Genomic DNA, 17,225 nt, shown 5'->3' with positions numbered 1-17,225 from the left:
TGTGTTTCTTCTTTCATGTTTGACTAGGGTTTTGAGCGTTCTAAAATGTGTCAATGATGCATGTTATTAACTGGCTTGGGGCTCTCTTTCCTGGGTTTGGGGTGTAGAAATTGAAAGAGCTGTGTCAAGAGAGGCTGTCACGAAAGAAATCTGAGCTGCTACCCACTGCAGAGGGCACCTTCAAAGATTAGTTGATTTTGTAAGCACATTGCCAACATGTGGTGAGTTCATATTTAGCTACTTTGGTGCAATTTGTTGTTGGCTTATTTAATTTAGTCACCTGTATACTGGTTAGGGTGTTGGGGGGCACTGCCCTCTGAAACTCCATTTCAGTTCCTCATTTTCAAGATCCAGAGGTCCTAAAAAGTCAACCAAATGGGAGCCAAGGGAATATGAGAGAGCCAGCAGAGATGAAGCCATGGTGAGTACTTACTTGCACATCTGTAAAGATTTTTTTTCTTATCACCTACAACTTCATCTGTATATAGATATTTCATTTGGTTAATAGCTCTGAAGCTTGACTTTTGCAAAATGGAATCTTACCTTGAGAAAAGGATGTAGACCCATTTGGTTCTTCCCCTTTAGAGGTAGAATACTACTGATTTTCTAGAACAAGGTAACTTCTGCAGCTGTAGTAGTTAAAAGGAAGTGAAACAATTTTAGCCAGGCGCATTCAACTAGTGGGTGTCTGTGAATCTTGATTCCAGAAGTAGATGTGGTTAATTCATTTGATAATAAATGTTGTGAGTATAACAGACAGTGATACATGAAGTATGCAGCACATTGTAATTTACTGATTCTTTTAATGTAGGTCCACTCCCAGAAGTGATTGCTAATGGAGAATTGGAGGAGAAGGTAAGGTTTTTTTTTTTTTTTTTTTTTAAATTGCCACAAATTTGTTTTCATTGTCTTTAATTGGCTTGCAGTTGTGAATTTCAGCTACTTAGTTATACTGCAACAGTGTGCTGATTACTGTTCTCTGGACCTATCTGCAAGCTGCATCTCAGTTAAACAGGATACTTTAAAGGTTTATCTTCTGGTGTCTTACAAGCACCCTGTGTAGGTTTACATTTAAATATGTTTGTATTCCTGACACTTTGTACAATACCATTCTGAGACTTGCACTCTTAAGACCTACACCCCCTCCCGCATTTTCCTTGCAGAACTTTAAATCTTTATTTCTACTTGGGTAATCTTGGGTTTCTGCTGACTTACTCCCATTAACATTACCCTGCAAAGAACAGTGTATGTGTTCAACTTTCCTTATATGTAGGGTAGCATACACTCAGTCAGACCAACGCTGTCCCCACCTGAAACCCTCTTTAGCCAACACCACCTTTACTCCCACTGCCTAATAATTTCCTTTACAGTCATTCCCAGTGGAAAGGTTTGAGTTTGGCTACAGAAATCAAGTATAGCCCAAATAGACTATATTTACCACTTACCCTACAGTCCTTGCCAAAGGTTTTAGCCTGCTCCGTTCGCTCTGCTCACTCTGCTCCTCTCCCTACCCCCAAATCGCTCCCACCCCAGCTATATTCATATTTAATCTAGCAAAAGACCGCTCCCACTAATATCCAACCAATCAACTCATAACTCCCATAATCTCCACACCTCTACTCCTCCTTCGTACTTATCATACATCCTAATCCCAACACAGTCATGTCACCAACTACTACAGTTATAATCCTTTGCTGCACTATTCTAGCATTTACTACATCTTACGAAGACATTTCAGTCAATTCTCCCAACCACTTCAATTGCACTCTGTCAACTACCCCCTCAAATTCCCACCACACAATTTCACTACTCCAACCCCAAAATGCCTCCTCCCACCACACCTACCTAATTACCAAGCCTACACCTCATCTGAATGCAAATTATTTTTAAAATACCACAAGTATTTCACTGTATGTATAAAACATATCCTCCGCATTCTCTCTAAACTTACTCTCAGTGGAGACGTGCACCCTAACCCTGGCCCCAATTGCTCCAACCTCTCCACAATCCCCCTCCAAATAACTCCATCACCCAAATCACACTTAATAAAAAGCCAACAGACCTCCTCATTATGTCTCTTAACATCAGAAGCCTCTGTAACAAAATCCAAGACATGCAGGCATCTTTATCCTAACCGAATCTTGGCTTAAGTCTCGCATCAAAAGTGAAGAAATACTCCCACCTGGATATAACATCCTCCGCAAGGAGAGAATATTCAGAAAAGGAGGAGGAGTGGCACTGATGTATAAACATCACCTCAATATCCAAATTCTCACCCAGTCAGCTCCCCAGCTTGACAAGGAAGAAATCTTCTATGCTACCCTAAAATTAAATCCTAAGAAAGCAATCAACTTAATAGGCTGCTACTTCCCTCCAGGCCAAAATATAATCCCCCCCTTTGAAAACCTATTAAACTGGGCCAATCTCTCCCTACCCCAAGAAACAATCATACTCGGTGACTTTAACATCAACTGACTGTCCTGCAGTAGTAAACCCCCAGCACTCCACCTAAATCTCCATGGCTTCTCAGCTTATACAGTCCCCAACCAGGATAAGTAAAAACTCCAATAATCACACCATTCTTGATTGAGCCATAGTCAACAAAGATCCTCACTCTTACCTGGCAGGCTCCTTACCTGACTCCCTAAGTGACAACTACCCAGCCTTCCTACTAAAACATCACATAAATAGCGGCAAACCCATTGTCCACCGGCACATTCACTACAAAGCTAAATTCAACTCCAGCTCCTTCACCACCTCCCTACAAAAAATAAACTGGTCACCCCTAAAATACCTCAACCTAGATGAAGCAGTCCACTACTTTAACAGCACTTTCCTCAACATCCTTAACTCCCATGCCCCCCAAAGATGCACCAAAATCAGAACTAAAAAATCCCCCTGGCTTCAAAAAAACACCAAAGACCATATGAAATCCAGGGATAAAATATGGGAACAATGGCGCACAAACCAAAAAAAACCCTCAGATAGGCAACTATTCCTTGACCTACGTAACAAAATCAAAAAGCAAGTAAAAGCAGAAGCCATTTTCTATCGGACAACCCTAAACTTCTCCCAAAACAACCTAAAGCAATTCTGGTCCACAATTAACTCTATCCTCTGCCCAGGGAAGGTAAACTCTCCCCCACCAAACCACCCCTCTCCACAGGTAGCATAGCTGACTCTTTCAACAAACATTTTACAGAGACCGTTCTATCCCTAACTAAAAAACAATTCCCTACATCAACACCCCCCACATCCAAACCAGCTCCACCCCTCCCTCCGTTCTTCCTTTCCACAGTACCCACCTCCAACATAAAAAAAAAAAAAACTACTGCCAAAACTTAAACCCACAAGACTAGCAGCTGACAACCTACCCAAAGAATACCTAAAAATAGCAGCTGGTGTTTTAGCTTATCCCATCTCCATATTAATCAACTGCTCCATATCAGAGTCCTGTGTGCCAACCTTATGGAAAATATCCCACATCTTACCCCTACACAAAGGTGGCCCCTCAACAGACATCTCCAACTACTGCTCCATTGCCATCCTCTTGCATCTCTCCAAGATACTCGAAAAGTGTGTCAAATCACAGATCTCCAATAATCTCCTAGACAATAATCTCTACTATACGCAGCATGGTTTCAGATCACACCATAGCACCACAACTGCTCTGCTCTCCTTCACTAACACCATTCTCCAACATAAAAACAATGACCTTTTCTCCTCTGCTGTATTTCTTGACCTATCAAAGGCTTTTGATATTGTATCACATGATCTTCTACTCCCTGCACTCCCCAACCTCTCTTTTCCATACCTGCCATCAATTGGTTCCACAGCTATCTCTACACGGCCACCAACAGTCAGTTGTCTGGCACAACGATCTATCCCCTCGCCTCCCTGTTGCTCTCTGGGTTCCCCAAGGCTCCATCCTTGGCCTCTTGTTTTTCTCCATTTTTACCAATGACCTGCACACCGGCACCAAACATGCCTTCCTCATACAGTATGCAGATGACTCCACTCTCATCTGCTCAGCTCCAACTCTAACAGAACTACAACAGATCACTCAAGCATCTTTCTCTTCTGTTGAAAGTTGGCTATTAAATGCTCAACTCCTCCTCAACCCAAATAAGACCAAACTCCTCATCTTTCAACCCTCAAAATCTACCCCGAACATCCTCCATTTCAACATACTTGCCAAAGGCAACACTTCCATCTCACCAACAGCCCACACTAAGCTACTCGGTGTACAGACTGACAACAAACTCAAATTTGACACTCACATATCACTCACAATAAAGTCCACAAAAAACTGGGTGCCTTGTATAGAAACCAGCAATACTTAACCAAACCAGCCAGAATCTCTACCGCAACTTCCCAACTAATCTCAACCCTACTCCATGCAGCACCCATACTCACAAATCTTTGACAGTCAAACCTAAAGAAATTCAAAGCCTGCTACAATAAAATTGCAAAATTTGCATCAGAGGACTCCCACCGCAGTCACCACTGTCTCTTCCTTAAAAACCTAGACTGGCTTGAGCTCCCTCAACTCCTACACCTAACCCAACTTACCTTTGCTCATAAACTTGTAAACCACCCTCTTAAAATTCCCTCACTTCATATACTTCTCCAACCCTACCAATCCTCCAGACCCCTTCGCTCCTGCAACAAAAATCTACTCCAAGTCACAAACCCAACAACTCTGCAGGGGAAGTGCTATTCTCCTACTCCATATCCAAAATCTGGAACTCACTTCCCACTCCCATAACTACCCTCACTTCCAGCAGTCTCTTCAAAAATGCTCTTAAAGCACGCCTAAAATCTCAGTGGCTATGTCCTTGTCCATACCCCAACTAACCCCCCCCACCTTTCTCCTGTACCACTAATTAGCTGTTACTATTTCATATCCTTTATCTAGCAGATGAATGCAGTACGATGTTTACTCTTTTCTCTGTGAGAAATTAATACTACTAGGCAAATGTCTTGCACCTTATATTGTTATTATACTCTGTCATATGTCATTACCTGTCAGACTGTGTCTTTGCTATAAATACGCTGATTTTTTTCCCCACTGAAATGCTAGATTATACTCCTACATTATGTGAAATTTTGCTTGTCTGAATATATGGAGCCTTCCTTGTGATGTTATACTCAGACATATAGGTCATTTCTCCTGTTGAACTGTCTCTTTTTACTATAATTATGCTGGTTTTTTTTTTTCATTTGATATGCTAGATTATGCTCTATATTATGTAAATCTCATATGTCTGAATATATGGAGCTTTTCTCCCCGGGCCTCCGCTGAAAATGGGCATATACCCAACAAATGAGAAATAAAATAAATAAAAATTTCTGCAATGGTACTAAGGTGCAAGACTGTTTTGCATTTTAGCACATTTTTGTCCTATTTAATAGTATTTTAACTGAATGTTCTGCTATGGTATTAATGCTGACTGGAGAGTTTGACATGACACTGATGTTCATCGTGCATACAGCTGCAGTCATTACAGATGGGTTATCCTGCCGTCAGGCGGGTCCTCGGTCGGCCGAATTCCAAAGTCTAGGTCCGGCGTTGGTTGTCGTCGCTTCTTCCCTGACGTCAGCGTGGCAGGGGTAAAAAAGAGGCAGCCGACGCCATTTTCTTCAGTCTTTCTTGCCGCGCGGTGCTCGAAGCAGAAGCAGTTCGCAAGTGCCGGTCGGCCAGCTCCTGAGATTTACGAAAGTATTTCAGCCAAAGTCTTCTTTAAAGCTAAGTACCCTGTTGGGGAAACTTTTCTTGCCTCAGACCGATGTCAGACAAAGTTAATAATTGCATTTCTTGTGGGAAGCAAATACCGCATAAGGATTTCCACTCTTTCTGTATACCTTGCTTAGGGCCAGACCACGATGTCTCGGCCTGCCGTTTTTGTGCTAGGTTCAACAAGCACACTATTAAGCGCTGGGCGGAGTTCGCCCTTCATTATTTTGGCAAAAAATGTAATTATATCATGTCGTCAGATACTCCGACACCAGTTTTAAGCAAAAGACGCAAAGACAAGGACCAACATCCGAGGTCTGCACCGAGTACTGAGACCATGCTTATGCCGACTACCGGTTCTCCGGTTCTCAGCGAGGCGCCTATGCAGCCCCTGACTACTGAAGAAACTATTTTACCGGTGACTTCAGTACCCGAGGTCGCAGGCTCCTCGGTCTCCATTCCCACTGCAGATACCGACGCCACTCTTGGCTTGGAAACTGAAAATTTAGTCAGGCCTGCCATTTCTGAAGGCGTCTTCAGGCCTTCCACCTTCTCTATTAAATCCTTCACTAAATCTAAAGCTGCCATAAAAACTAAAAAACAGGGTCCCCAGACCTACTCTCAAGGCCCCATGCCTAAAAAGTAGATGCCTAAAATGGCTGAGGATTTGATAACTCTCATCAGGGGTTCTCAATCCCCCTCTGACAAAAGACCCAGATTGGAGGAAGACTACCCTTCCTCAGACCAGGCTTCTATTACCTCAGACCATTCAGAGGACCAGGATTTTGCCTATTCCCCTTTCGAAGACTCTGATGCTGAGGAGTCTATTCCCTCGGTCTCCCCCCCTGAGGACTACTCTTTTGGGGAAACCCTGCATACATTGAGGGAACACTTCCACTGGGAAGGCCAAGATTACTCAGATTCCAAGAAAAGGCTCAGGGAATTTCTACTGCTCCCCCAGCATAGGCCCTTGGCTATCCCTCCTGTTTTAGATATTTTGGATGATGTGTACGCAGAAGCCAGCCTTAATCCAGATTCTTTACCTCCAGCCCCTGTTAAACCAGACAGGTATTACCGGGTTCCTGATTCTCACCAGTTCCTTTATAAAAGCCATACTGCAGACCCAGAAACAATTTCACAGGGTCCCAAGGGAATAAAGGCCTCTACTGCTAAAAACCCTTTACCTTCTGAGAGAGATTCCAGAGCATTAGAAAGGTGGGGGAAAAAGGTGTATACATCTGCCACTTTAACCATGAGGGCATTAAACTGTCAATTTCATATGTTAAAGTATCAACAGTTTTTGTTATCTCAGCTGAAAAGCAAAATGACACAAACAAAACAACCAGAATTGAAAGAGTTGCAGGATTTGTTGCATGGAGCAGAGCAAGTGGGTAAACGTACCTTGCAGTGTGGTTTTGATGCTTTAGAGGCCTCGTGTAGAGCTGCTGTCACGGGATCTGTTATACGTAGACATGCTTGGCTCAAAGAACAAATCTGACCAGATCATGTCAAAGCAAAGTTATTAGATGCACCACTTCAAAAAGATGTATTGTTTGGTGTTAAAGCTGAGGAGGTACTAAAGAAAATGGAGGAAAAAGCGAAATCTATGCAAACAGTGAAAGATTTCTTGCAGGTACAACCTCCACGCTTCAACAGAAACTGGCCTTCAAAAAATTGGTCCTTTCCAGCCACTGACAGACCTCAAAGGGGCAGATACAGACACCCAAGGGGTAGAGGACAACCTCAAGGATCTTACAGAGCTAAACAGTGGCAAGCACCAACCCCAAGAGGTGGAGAAGATAGATCACAGTCATTTAGAAAACAGACACAATGACTTCCCCCTATGCCTGCCAAACAAAGCTTTAATGGCAGCACCTTTGGGCGGAAAACTGGCATTATTTTCAAAAAACTGGCACATTGTTACAAAAGACAAATGGATTCTGGACATTATAGACAGAGGCTACAGGTTCCACTTTCACACCCTTCCAAAAATGAGAGGCTTGCCAAACCTGCCACAAAATCAAAGGGCAGAGGCACAAAGACAAATTTCCGCTCTCATGGATATGAAAGCGATTCAAGAGGTACCTGCAAAAGTACAAGGTCAAGGTTTTTATTCCAGACTATTCCTGGTACCAAGGAAAGACAAAGATTGGAGACCCATCTTAGACCTATCCATCCTAAACACATATCTACAGGTGCCAAAATTCAAGATGCTCACATTACAGCAGCTTCTTCCCATGCTGGGCCAAGGAGTCTTGGCTGGTAACATTGGACCTCAAGGAGGCATACCTGCATGTCCCTATCAGACAAGATTGCAGAAGATACCTCAGATTTCTTGCAGGTTCAACCCATTACCAATTCTCTGCATTGCCCTTTGGCTTATCTACTGCGCCCAGCGTGTTTACGAAATGCCTGGCATCAGTAATTGCCTTCTGCAGACAACAAGGAATACAAATCTACCCATATCTGGACGACTGCCTGATCCAAGCGGACAGCAAGGACATTCTACTGCAGCATCTGGCGTTTGTAATAAAACTGTTAAACTACCTGGGATACACAGTGAACAAAAAGAAATCAAAACTAATAACTTCTCAACAGATAATTTTCCTGGGTGCCAGCTTAAATACAACCACCCAGATGGCCTACCTCATGCCAGACAAACAAGGGCAACTGTCTCAATACTTCAACAAAATGGCAACTTTCACCAGACTAACTGCAAGGAAAGTCCTGCAGGCTCTGGGATTCATGGCATCTTGCATCCTACTAATACCATGTGCAAAGCTGCACATGAGGAAACTACAATGGTACCTAAAAAACTTATGGTCTCAACACAGCCACAGCTTGGAAACAATTATACCACTCATTCCATGCCTTCAAAAGGATTTTTTGTGGTGGGCTCAAGCATGCCAAAGAAATACAGGTTTCCCTTTCTGTGTACCTCAAGCAACTCAAATCATCACAACGGACACCTCAGACTACGCCTGGGGAGCACACATGGCAGATCAGTGCATTCAGGGAAAATGGTCCCAAAAAGAGAAGCACCTACACATCAACCAAAAGGAGATGCTAGCCATGCAAAATGCTCTTATGACCTTCAAAGACCTACTGCATCCAGGCCAGCTATTGATAAGCACAGACAACACTACAGTTATGTGGTACATAAACAAACAGGGGGGAACTCATTCATACCCCCTGTGCAGGCAAGCCATGACCCTATGGAACACAGCACTGGAATTGCAAATTCAGCTACAGGCACAATTCCTGCCAGGGAAGGAAAACACACTGGCGGACAACTTAAGCAGAAATATGACAGACCCACATGAATGGAAGTTGCATCCTCAAGTTTTCTCAAAAATAACTCCGGCATGGGGACAGCCAGACATAGATCTATTTGCTACCCACAGAAATTACCAGTTGGAAAAATTTTGTTCAAGGACCTATCACCCACAGGCCTGGAAAGTGGATGCACTCTCTTTCAATTGGACAACATTGACAGTCTATGCCTTCCCGCCTCTTCCTCTACTGACCAAAGTTCTATTAAAAGCCAGAGCAGAGAGGCCACAAATGATTCTCATTGCTCCAGACTGGCCACGACAACACTGGTATCCTCGCCTAAAGAGCCTGACACACTCCCCACCATGGATCCTACATCTAGTCCCTCTTCTGTTGTCCCAGCACAACTACAAAACCCTTCACAGCCAGCTCAAAACCCTAAATCTAGCTGCATGGAGAATACCTTAATTTTCCAACAGACACTCCTCTCCAAGGAGGTGCAGGATGTCATCTTGGAGGCCAGAAGACCCTCTACTAGAAAAGCCTACTCCGCCAAATGGAAACGATTTTGTTCCTGGAATCAAGCAAAGGGCCAGAATCCTTGGGTAATAAATATACCTCAAATTTTACAGTACCTAGCTGAGATGTTAAACAGTGGCCTTTCCTTCTCCTCCATCAAGATCCACGCTTCAGCCATTTCTGCACAATATAATACAGATCCTCCTTTATTTTCACATCCTCTATTGAGGCAGTTCCTCAGAGGGGCAAAAAATATAAAACCCCCACGGAAACCACCAGACCCAGCTTGGGACCTCAACTTCGTATTGGAAAAGCTGACCCTGCCTCCCTTTGAGTCGGCTTCTTCAACAGAGCTACAATACTTGTCACGGAAAACAGCTTTCCTTCTGGCTATTACCTCAGCACGCAGGGTTTCGGAACTACAGGCCCTCATGGCTGTGCAACCATTCATCATTTTCCATCAGCACAGAGTTTCCTTACGAACCAACCCTTCCTTCATGCCAAAGGTAGTATCCAGTGTAGCTTTGAATCAGACTATTCATTTACCTACCTTTTATCCAAATCCACAGAACAAAGGGGAGAGACTACTACATTCCTTGGACATTCACAGACAACTTCGTTATTACTTGGGCAGAACAAAGCCATTCAGGAAATCTGAGCAGCTCTTTGTGTCCTATGCTACAGGTGCTCAAGGAAAGGCTATTTCCAAACAGACAATTTCAAAATGGATAGCCCACTGCATATGCCTTTGTTATTCATTTCATGGAAAATCTGTGCCTGTATACATCAGATCCCACTCCACCAGGGCTACAGCTACCTCTGCAGCTTTCCTCAGGGGTGTCCCTACCAAGGACATTTTGGAAGCAGCTACTTGGAGTTCAGTGCACACTTTCTCCAAGCACTACCACCTTCCACTATACTCAAAATCTAGAGCGGGCTTTGCCACAGCAGTCCTGCAGGGCATCCTCGCCCCTCCTAGTTCCACTTAGTGCTTACCACCCTTACTTAGATTTGGGATTCTACCCATCTGTAATGACTGCAGCTGTATGCACGATGAACATAGTACAGTTTTGTTCCTACCATAAATGTAGATGTTCGAGTGCTCATACAGCTGCAGTCCAGGTTACCCTCCCTCCATCCCCTCTTAGGACAGGCCTTATGACAGACACCTTTATCATACAACCTATTTGAGGTATTCTTTTATGGTGTATTTGCTTGCAACTACTGTTTTTGATTTATCTACATTGCATGTTTGCATAATATTATGTTTTGCCTTCCTTCTGGGGGCACCTGACATCTGGGGCAAGAAAAACTGAAGAAAATGGCGTCGTCTGCCTCTTTTATACCCCTGCTGTGCTGACGTCAGGGAAGAAGCGACGACAACCGACGCCGGACCTAGACTTTGGAATTCGGCCGACCGAGGACCTGCCTGACGGCAGGATAACCCATCTGTAATGACTGCAGTTGTATGAGCACTCGAACATCTACATTTATGGTAGGTACAAAACTGTACTTTCTAAAATATGCTTCTGGTGACTAAAGCCTCCTTCCTAAGGACTTGTAAACCAAATACAGAAACTGTGATTGTTGTATGCAGAATACCATTTCAACACAGGTCACTTAGCAGTGGGCTTTGTCTCACATACAGCAGCCTGGATCGCCAGCAGTATATTTTGATATGCAGAGTTGCACACTGAAGTTCACTGTACTAATGAAGAATGCATGATTAACCATGGATTCAAACTTTGCATATGTTTGTTTCACTGACCGTCTTAGGGTCAACATGTTGATGCTGGTGAATACACAATATGCAGAAGAACGTATATTTCTTTTTGTGGGCATATGTCCTAAATTTGGAAGGTAGAGACACTTGCTCCTCTGAACATAAATACTTGAACTCTTGAGGTTAACAGAGGTGGGAAAAGTGAAATACTTGACAGCAGTAGCTTTCATCCAAAAAATGCTCTCTATGTGAACAAGACTGTTTGCTGACCTTTGTAGCTGCCTGTACAGAACACTGTTCGAGTACATGTTGATTAATTGTGATATCACCTTTTCATCTCTGAAACTCCACAGAGCAAGGTTGTGTGTGCACATTTTTGTTCCAAGAATTTTTGTGCCCCTTGCTTAGCTGCCTTCAGCCTTGTCCTTATCTTATATTGTGTACATAAACATAAGGCACAAGAGGAAATGTGTACCTGGTGTTGGCAGTATCTTCTATCTCAGCCTGACCTCTACTCCTTATTGCTCTCCTGTGCAAATATGCAGTGACAACAGATTGTGTGTGTGTGTGTGTATACGTCACTGCACGTGTGCTTCTCATGCTGCATACCATCTGCTGATGGCAAACACCTTTTTGTTGATCTACTGAGGCAAACTGTTGTAGCTGAAAGTACGTGCTGGAATTTTAATTTCCTTGTAAATGTTACTTTTTATTTCTTGCGCCATTACAATAGGCAGATGCTCTGTTCTTTTTACGTAATAGAAAAGATGAAGTTAAACCCATCCTCCACGTAGCTAGTTTGTTCCACCCGCTGCTTGCATGTGTGAAGGAAGTGGCATCTGTTTGTTGTCACAGTCATGGTGATATCACATCTGGGTGAGAAGCACTGATCTTTTAATTTGTATGAAGAGGTCAATGTTTATTTTTTTTCCTGAAAACGAGCTTATTAGTGTGCGATTCAGAGAGTCTCTTAATTTCTGCTGGCAAGTGCTTTTTTTTCTAGCCCGAAACTAGAACAGTAGGGCAGTATAAGTGCCTGCAAGTAACACAAGCACATACAGATTACGCATAACACCTAAGTTCTCTACTCATGAACTGAGGACAAAGTCAAATATAATGGGGGAAAGAGGGGAGGGGGAAGGGTCCAAAATCAGTGACAATATTTAAATAATTCTCCAATTCACTTCAAACTTTAATAGAAGAGGTTTGATAATTAAAAAAAAAAAAAAAGATTTTGAAAAAAAAATGCTTATTATTCTGGTAGTCACATCTGCCCCTTACTTCAGTTTTAGAAATGGTCCAAAGTGGATGTAGAGTTGCAGCTCACATTGCTTTTTCTACTACAGTCTTTAGGCAGAGGAACATCACTAATAAGCAAAACCAACTTTGTGCCATCAGTGTGATATATGCTGATGATGCCAATTCAGCAGGCAGAAAATTGGAAAGACCAGTTTTGTATATCTTAAAAATTTTAGTAACACACACATTAATACCAAAAGCAAGAATCTGTGGATAAAAATCAAGCACAGACATGAGTCAAATGTTTTAACAGAAAATAAAGGTGAGTTTTTACTACATTATTTCCACTAGGTGGTGGTTACCTCAGCTGGAAATAAACCCCTCCCCAAAGAAAGAAGATATCAAGAACCTCTGGTCTTCCCCTTACTGATATCTGCTACCAGAGTCGTATTGGTCAGAATTGAGATGGCAGCTATTGTTTCACAATTAACTTTGCACCAATCTTCATTGAATCACCCGACTAGGTTTTATTGAGTGCAACTTTTTCTTTCTGCTCTAGATCATTGCATCTGCTTGTGTATTCTTGTATCATTGCTAGTCCCTCATTGTCTTCTCTGACACATGTGCTTTCCTCCTTCAGCTGCCCAAAATGCCATAACTCGTGTGCATTTTATTTATATCTTTCTGTGTCTGATCATGATTCTGAAGCCAGCCTATCTCAGTAGAAATAGTTTCCTTTTGTTGTCTCTTTTGGCTTTTCCCGGTTAGGGGTCACCACAGCGGAACTCCGGTCCGCTAATGATTGGCAGTAGATTTTTACGTGCCGAGTTGCCGGCCCTGACGCACAACCTTCAACGAAGGTACACCCATTCACGCACGTCTCCACACAGAAGACACTCTAGCTGAGAATCGAACAGGACAACGTCTTACTGTGAGGCGACAACGCTACTGCAGCACCAGCAGAATCATATGTACCACTTTTTCAAGTAGAGTGTGAAAGCATGGAATCGTGGGAATTTTTGTTTTATTCATATTTACTGTTGCTCCCTCTGAATTAGTCAAAGAATGTTTGTTGTTGTTTGTCTTTCGGCTTTTTCCCGGTAAGGGATCACCACAGCGGAACTCCGGTCTGCTAATGATTGGCAGTAGATTTTTTTTTTTTTTTTTTTTTTACAAAACGCCAAGGTGCCAGCTCGACGTCCAACCTACAACGAAGGCATGCCCATTTACGCACGCATGTCTTTCGAACGCTACCCAACTGCAGGGAGGACATGCAGACTCCACACAGAAGGCACTCCCAAGCCACGCCGAGAATTGAACGGGAGAACCTCTTGCTGTGAGGTGGTAACGCTACCACCGTACCACCTGAATTAGTCAAAGAATGTGAGCTCTTAATGTTAAGTGCTGCTTTAGATTCTGTCAGTGATTTCCAAGCTTTTTGTTAGTGTTATCTTTTTAATTGGTTAATACTCCCTGAAGGGATACCCTCATCTCTAGGTATTAACCAACTGGGGTTTGAATAATGATGACTGTAATCAGCCCCAGTCTTCCACAGTGTGCATAGACTACCATTGGAGAACATGACTGTTTCTTCCTAATGAACGCTAGACTTTCTGAAAAATGTTGCGTCATTGTTGATGACAGCTGTCCATGGCCCAAATCTGGTCTAGTCCCTTTAGCCAGGAAAAACTGAAGCAGTCTGTCACTAGACAGTGTTGCCCATCAGTTTTTGCACACGTTCAAGGATTTTTGTAAGTCATCTGATCTTTGCTGTGCCGTGTGTTATAGTAGTATCCTGTTGTGTTCAGTGCACAGCTGACCTTCACTGGGAGCTGCCAGTACTTCAGCGGGGCCCATGACAGCACCTTCACCTTGGAAGAAGGGCTGCTTTGTTGATTTGTAACTTCAAAATCCAGGTTCAACTTTGACCTAATTTCATACCTGAATCTGTATTGCTGACATCACAGACAGAAAGTCAGCCACTGTGCCACTTGGTAGAGTATCCAGCTTAGCATTTTCAAAAGGTGAGCTGTCTTTGTTACAGCCCTACATTTGTCTAAAAAAAATTTTTTTTGAATTTAGTTTGATCACAAAGCTGATGACACTGACATGCAGCCTGGTTTCATAGTAGTAATCCCAACTCTTGCCTTAGCCCCTCTTTTGTAAACAGGAGGGGAACTGGTACTGCCATCAGCCACTTCTCTTGATTACTTTTACTGTTACAGAAGTTAATCGCACACATCTCTTTTCTTTAATTTCATGCTGCACCATCACACATTACTGTGGCTTTGATATTATTTGAGAAACTAAGCTACACTGAGGATTGCATAAATTCAGGTTCACTAATTGGGTTTTATGTTCCATATAGTTATTTTGTGTCTTTCTGTTTTTACTTGGTATTTGTCCTGCATGTAACAAAAACAAAATTGATCCTTTTGAAGCTAGAAATGCCCACCCTTTATGCAAGGCAGCTGTGTAATGAATATTGCAGTGACATTTTGCAGACTACTCTTGTCAGTTTTATATGTTTATCTTTTTAAACTTGTTTTGTTGTAATCATCAAGAATCTTTAGTATTTGGTACTACTTTTATATAGACTCACAGGTGTATATGGTTGTTTCACGTTAGTGCAAGCAGATATCAGTGCCTGCCATTAGTATAGGCATTTCCACTACATACAGAGTATTTTTTTTATTTATTTTTTTTTCAGTTTTCATTTCTGGCTCCACATGGATTAGATCTACTTAACTTTGTTACTTAATTTAAGGACACACCTGTAGATAGGATTTATTGTGAATTATTGTACAAGCCTTACATTTTTTTGTTCGTGGTGATCTGTGAGCCATTATTTTTTTGAATTGTGACATCAAGCCTTATTATGAATCAGAAATAAAAGTGGAAATGGTTGTTTTTGAGGTTAGGTAAGCATCTCCACCCCCACCAGTACTGTTTAATTCCTGAAAGAATTTAATCAAAATGTCCTAAACAGTGACTCTGGCTGGTGAGTGGTTAGCTAATCTTAGATAAGCCTGTGTTTCTTGCAGTCCAGATTGCCTGTAAGACCACTTTAATCTTCCACTTTTCACAAGCCCGAAATAGTAACCCTTTCAGACCCACTGTTTTGTCAGAATTAATCTAGAGATGTCAAAGGAGAACTGCAGCTATGATACTGTGTCTTGAGATTGATCTGTGTAGTCTTTTAGGGCAACTGCTGTCACTCTCCTTATGTGTGTTTACATTCCTGTTTTTCTTTAGAGCTGTTTAATTTGTACTTCACTGCCTGTAACATCATGTACATTTGGTCTGATTTGATCTCACTGAAATAACTTTGCTCACTTTAAAAATGTTTTCGAAGTATATTTCTCTCTATTCGGTCTACCACAAAGAGAACAACTTAATACAATGAAATCACAAAATGACGATGACAAAGAAAGACAGAAGCAAGAGTCCTTTGAGAATGCAAGAATCAATATAAATAAAACACTCTGGGTTTAAACTACAACATTATCCTTGGAAATCAGCCCATTAGTAGAATACTTGACCCTGAACCTACTTTCATCAGTCACATAGTGTGAAATATTAGGAACTTGGTAAAACGACTTGTTTTGCCCACCGTGGACACAAATGCTGACACCTTTCCCTACGTGGCTCCTGGATGCAGAGGCTGTAAATTTGAGTAAGAAAATCAGTTTTATTGCCCCAAGAGATTACAGCTCAGAGACAGGGAGAAAAAGGACTGGAAAATCAAGCTTATAGTTGACAGGGTCAGGTGCACACAGCATGTAGAGCATTGCATACAGGCCAAGATTGTCAATGCCCTGAAGGTAGGGGGTCACTAAACACTTAGCAGGCATCCAACTGAAAGATCTTAAACCCCAAGTCTGACATACTGTAAGTCACAGATACCTTGAGAAATCTGCGTTCCATGTCATGGACAAAGTAAAAGCTGGAGTAGTTGAAGGCACCACACAAATTATATTTGAGAAAAAGGAACTAGAGTGGCAGAACTGACTAAAAGCTTATTGACACCTAGGACTGAAAACTATCTGCTCTGGCAAGTCTGCATTTGAACTTAAACTGGACAGTAACAGCTGTTAACAGTTAAATTGTTTTTCATATTTTTTCATTGCATGCATACTTTTAACAATCATTTTATTCATTTAAGATGATAACTACAGTACCAGAACGAAAATAGAAGGTTAACATCACAGGTTTGGAAGCACTTATTTTTTATGTAATATAACCCTTTCTCAGTTTGATCTCCAGTGCATATGTCCATAATAGCATTACTACTGAGCATGGGTTTAAAGCTTTACTTCATTCAATAAGTTACACAAAAAAATTAATATTTTTTTACATGTATTCATTGCTTAATGTTGTTAAATCTGTTTTCTTCTAGTCTTCACATCAATTTCATCATGAGTAATTAATATGAATGTGTTTAATGTCATTATACTGTACACTGAAGCCCACACCTACTTATTGATAGGCAAAAGTGCTTTAGACTTCTGAGTTCACTTACTTCCGTCACTTTTAATAACAGCTATAAAAGCCAGAATATAACTTTTTCATTTTATGCCAGGAAAGTCACCAAATGAGGCTGTTTATCTCTTCCCCTGTGGCTCAAGTTATGTAGCCTGGGGCACTGATGCCTTCCTGTCCTGATTCACCGTTTCCTATAATTAAGCCCTAACTTCAGCTGTTTAGAGCAAGTCAGTTTTCAACAGAGATTCG

At 42.0% G+C, this 17,225-nt stretch overlaps 1 protein-coding gene across 1 annotated transcript in view; it reads left to right on the top strand.

Annotated features, from left to right (window-relative positions):
• Window positions 1-17,225, top strand: part of LOC122800353 — a 422,686-nt gene that overhangs the window by 272,308 nt on the left and 133,153 nt on the right. The window contains exon 4 of the mRNA XM_044069802.1: window positions 812-855. Within this exon, the coding sequence (XP_043925737.1) occupies window positions 812-855 (44 nt within the window). The remainder of the gene's footprint in view (window positions 1-811; window positions 856-17,225) is intronic.

This window comes from Protopterus annectens, chromosome 4.part0, assembly GCF_019279795.1.
Source record: "Protopterus annectens isolate FY-2018-M chromosome 4.part0, PAN1.0, whole genome shotgun sequence".
Taxonomy (NCBI): domain Eukaryota; kingdom Metazoa; phylum Chordata; order Ceratodontiformes; family Protopteridae; genus Protopterus; species Protopterus annectens.
This window is presented reverse-complemented; position numbering and strand designations above follow the sequence as displayed.